This window comes from Clupea harengus, chromosome 16 (genome assembly GCF_900700415.2).
Source record: "Clupea harengus chromosome 16, Ch_v2.0.2, whole genome shotgun sequence".
Lineage (NCBI taxonomy): Eukaryota > Metazoa > Chordata > Actinopteri > Clupeiformes > Clupeidae > Clupea > Clupea harengus.
This window is the reverse complement of record NC_045167.1, coordinates 24,664,913-24,669,912: the sequence shown is the minus strand read 5'-3', so window position 1 is coordinate 24,669,912 and position 5,000 is coordinate 24,664,913. Positions and strand designations below refer to the sequence as shown.

Genomic DNA, 5,000 nt, shown 5'->3' with positions numbered 1-5,000 from the left:
ACCACTGAGGTGTTCCTGTGTTTTCATGCTAGTGGGTGTGTGTGAAAGTAGAAGAGAGAGAGAGAGGGAGAGAGAGAGAGAAAGGGAGGGAGAGGGAGAGAGAGAGAGAAAGGGAGATGTCTATTTTTTCTTTTGAAGTCTTTATCTGTCTATTTTGTGTGCTTGTGTATGTGTGACTGCATTTGTATGTGTACATTCTTCTATGTATAGGCTATGCATATAATGACTTCTAGAACTCTCTGCTATTTCCTATGAATCACACTAATGTCAATCACAGTAATGCAAAGCACACTAGTGTAAAGTCTATTTTAAATGCACTTGTGTGTGTGTGTGTGTGTGTGTGTGTGTGTGTGTGTGTGTATGTGTGTGTGTGTGTATGTGTGTGTATGTGTGTGTGTGTGTGTGTGTGTGTGTATCTTGTAATGTATAACTGCCTCCAGAAGTGAGGACCACAATTTAAACAAAACACACTCTAGTGTCACATCCTCTTTGTGTCCGACCCCGTCCCAGCTTGCAGGATAAACAGCCTACAGCACACACACACACACAAACACACAAACAGACACACAGCCCTTGATTAACATCAATGTCTGCTGAATCTGTGGGATTATTCTCTACCTGCAGGCTTTGACAATTTTTTTTATTCAAATTTTTGGGCTTTTGGCCTTTAATGAGATAGGGCAGTGAAGGTTTGGACAGGAAATGAGATGGAGAGAAGAGGTGGGGAGTGGGATCGGGAAATGACAGCGGGTCGGATTCGAACCCGTGTCCCCGTGGGCGTTCAAGCCTGTATATGGTCGGGGCTACTGCTTGTGCCACAGTGCCCCCCCTGAATCCATTTAAGCTGCCCGCTGGGGAAGCTGTTATTTTATCAACATGACAGGAGTTAAGAATAGTATCAATATTGTATTTATAATTAATGAATACATACATACATACACACACACACACACACACAGACATATATATATATACTGTATATATACAGTATATACACAGTTTATATACAGTATATACAGTATATATATAGTACATTATGCAGTTGCCCCTTGAGCGGGTCAAGGCCAGAACAGAACCGGCTGTGGCAGAGGTCCCTTGAGCAGGCCAACACCATGACAGCGTGGTCACATGGTCAAGGACCCAACACCATGACAGCGTGGTCACATGGTCAAGGACCTGACAGCTGAGAGGAGGTCCCTTGAACAGGCCAACACCATGACAGCGTGGTCAAGGACCTGACAGCTGAGAGCCGCCGAAGGTCATTGTGCGGGTGGAGAGTGGCATCCGTAAAGGGTACACACACACACACACACACACACTCACTACTGCACTGAGCTGGGCTGCACCGCATCTTACTGCAGGCCGAGCGTGTGTGTGTGTGTGTGTGTGTGTGTAGCTGTGAGTGTGTGTGTGTGTGTGTGTGTGTGTGTGTGTGTGTGTGTGTGTGTGTGAGTGAGTGAGTGTGTGTGTGTGAGTGTGAGTGTGTGTGTGTGTTCCCCTTGTGGCCTCAATTGCCAGCAAGTGCTCCTCTGTCTTGTATTCTGTTGAATGGGACAGCCAGAGCTGAGATGCCTCTCCCCTTGAAGTGTGTGTGTGTGTGTGTGTGTGTGTGTGTGTGTATGTGTGTGCGTGTCACCTGAGGTGCCTCTCCCCTTGAAGTGTGTGTCACCCGGGATCTGCACCTCATTACTCTCATCAGGAGTCCATACTGACCCCTGCGCCTTACTGTAGTCAAGGCTAACACTGAGCCTCGGGAGTCCCCACACACAAACACACACACACAACCGTGGCGGAGGGTGACCTGGTGGCAGAGAGCCACGTCAGTCAGTTTGACCTGCAGTGTGGCACTTCAGCCCTCCCTCCCTCCCTCCCTCCCTCCCTCCATCCCTCTCTCCCTCCCTCCTTCTCTCCCTCAAGTGAGTTTGTGTGGACACACTTACCATAATTGTGGCTAAACGTAGGTCATGTTAGTCCATAATGAGTGTGTGGTCAGATACTCACTATACTCATAGCTAACGCCAAGTCACGGCAGTGTGTATGTGTGTGTGTGTCTGTGTGAGTGTGTGTGAATGTGTGGTCGGATACTCACTATACTCATAGCTAACGCCAAGTCACGTTAGTGTGTGTGTGTGTGTGTGTGTGTGTGTGTGTGAGTGTGTGGTCGGATACTCACTATACTCATAGCTAACGCCAAGTCACGTTAGTGTGTGTGTGTGTGTGTGTGTGTGTGTGTGTGTGTGAGTGTGTGGTCGGATACTCACTATACTCATCGCTAACGCCAAGTCACGGCAGTCAGACTGACCCGGCCCATGCCACGCCTGATTGTTAGACAACACAGGTTAGGTTTCAAGGCCATCGTTTCTATCCACACTACTGCTTGTGCTTACTGTACAGTAGCCCTGTGTCCCTCTCTCCCTCTCTCACTCCCTCTCTCTCTCTCTCCCTCCCTTCCTCTCTCCCTCTCTCAATCCCTCCCTCCCTCCCTCCCTCCCTCTCTCCCTCCCTCTCTCCTTCAGCTGAGTGGAAATGTGAGAGCTCGAGAAGGGAGTGCAGGTCTGTGGGAGAGTGTTGTCATGGAAGTCTGTATTATTATGGGGTGTGAGTCTGAGGGCTGTGTCGAAGTGCTTTATTGTCAGGAGTGTTTTGCTGGGAAAGGGTTCAGCACCGGTGTCAAACTCCAACACAAATCGCAGACGGGTCTGAAGCGGACCTGGGCCATATCCGGCACACATCTGGCAGACCAACACACGATCAGAGTCAGATTTGAGGCTGCATTAGGGCTGCGTTTTAAATGGCGTTTTAAACCGAGAACGATCTCAGTCCAGACGAGGGTTTTAGCTCCGTATCAGAAATAATCTCTGTCCATACTAACACACCTGAAAACGCATATCACACGACCATTCACGAACACTAAGCATGGCACTAAGCCAGATCAAAGCCATAATTTTGCCAGATCAGGGCCATAACTTAGCCAGATCAGGGCCGGAACAGAAACAGGGCTTTTGTTTACCAAGGTACAACCATAGCTTGCAATGATTGTGTGCAAGAATGAATGTACGTTCATGTATCTGTCTATGCATAAGTGATTGTCTGTGTGTGTGTGTGTGTGTGTGTGTGCGTGTGTGTCTGTGTGCGTATGTGTGTGAGTGTGTGTACAAAAGCGAACATTACGATATGTGCAACCTGAAAGAGTGGCCTTACACAAGTGAGTGTATATGTGTGTGTGTGTGTGCGTGTGTGTATGTGTGTGTGTATGTGTATGTGTTCGTGTGTGTGTGTGTGTATGTGTTCGTGTGTGTATGTGTTCGTGTGTGTGTGTGTGTGTGTGTGTGTGTGTGTATGTGTATGTGTATGTGTTCGTGTGTGTGTGTGTGTGTGTGTGTGTGTGTGTGTGTGCATGGGTGTGTGTGTGTGTGTGTGTGCATGGGTGTGTGTGTGTGTGTGTGTGTGTGTGTGTGTGTGTGTGTGTGTGTGTGTGTGTGTGAGTGAGTGTGTGCATGGGTGCTCACTTGTGTGCGAAGCCATCCGTGCTCGTGATGTTCAGCTGCATGACGCTCTGAAACTCTGTCTCGTTGCAGCAGTACTTGAAGGCCGTGTTGTTATGGTAACAGCAGAACATGTAGGTCTTGTTGTCAGAGAGACGGGGGCAGTGGAACCCAAAGTGGTAGTGCCCCTTGTGGTCGGCGTAGGGCTCGCATACTCGAAAGTGTGCCGAGAGAGCTACAAACAGAAGAGAAGGAGGAAAAGCACTGTGTGATTAAATACTGTCTGTCTGCCTGTATTTATGTGTGTCTGTGTGTGTGCGTGCATGTGTGTGTGTATGTGTCTGTGTGTGTGAGTGTTTCAGTGTCAGTGTGACTGTGAGTGTGTGTCAGGATGACTCGACTCAGAGCTGTGTCATTAAATACCGTTCACTGATATCAGCATTAAAACACCATTTACCAGCCCTCTTGCCTAACTTCATCGATTTGTCAGAGCAAATATGGCCGCCGAGCCAACTCAACATCTCTTCAGCATGCTAAAGCCAACTTAGCATCTCTTCAGCAACGCTAACGCTAATGCCAACTTAGCATCTCTTCAACACACTAACGCTAAAGCCAACTTAGCATCTCTTCAACACGCTAACTGTAAAGCTAGCTAGCGCAGCACTGTGGCTGCTCTTTGTGCTTCCTTGGCTTGGCCTGAGCTGAAGGCTGGTGGGGGGAGGGGGGTGGATTGAACACGGAAGCCAATTCCAGTGAATTTGGAGTGCATTCACGGTTTGTTCATCAGGCTCTCCATTATCAGGGGGGAAAACAGCATTAGTCACCGGGGCGAGAGGTTTTCTGGAGCGGGACGCGGCGAATGCTCCAAAACACAGCTGAGTTGGTTTGTTTAGTTTCGTTGTTTTTTTTTGCTTGCTGCTCTCTTTATTGCCTGTGAATCAGCGCTGTGGGCCACGTTTAATGGTCGAGAGGGGCTGGATAATGAGCCGGTTCACTCCAGGACCGCGCTGCCCAGGGGTGAGGAGGGAGCTGCGTCAGGGTTAGGGGTCGGGGAGGAGGGAGCTGCAGCCAGGAGAGAAACAGAGAGAAAGGAGGGAGTCACGGTTGAAAGAGAATGAAACTAAAGAGAGAGAGAGAGAGAGAGTGAGAAAGAGTAAAAGAAAAGTAGGGATGAAGGACACATTGAAACAAGTTCTACTGAGTAGAATAGAAGTTACAGTGTGTGATAAAAGAGGGAGAGAGAGATGGAGAGAGAGAGAGAGAGAGAAATGGAGAAATGGAGGAGGCAGCTGGGTTAGGAGGTGGGACATCCCAAAACAGAGAGAGTATGAGATGGAGAGATGACGAGGGTCAGTGATTAAAAACACATATTAAAATAGAAAAAGAAAATAATAGAAATAAAGAGACAGAATGAGGATGATTGTGGATAAAATACTAAGGAGATGGAGAGAGACAGAGAGAGAGAGAGAGGGTGAGACAGACAGAGAGAGAGAGAGAGAGAGAGAGAGAGAAAGA

At 48.3% G+C, this 5,000-nt stretch overlaps 1 protein-coding gene across 2 annotated transcripts in view; it reads right to left on the bottom strand.

Moving 5' to 3' along the window:
• shisal1a (shisa like 1a) overlaps positions 1 to 5,000 on the bottom strand; it is a 55,828-nt gene that overhangs the window by 11,684 nt on the left and 39,144 nt on the right. For both annotated transcript variants that reach the window (XM_031582785.2, XM_031582784.2), the window contains exon 3: positions 3,510 to 3,720. In XM_031582785.2, the coding sequence (XP_031438645.1) occupies positions 3,510 to 3,720 (211 nt within the window). The remainder of the gene's footprint in view (positions 1 to 3,509; positions 3,721 to 5,000) is intronic.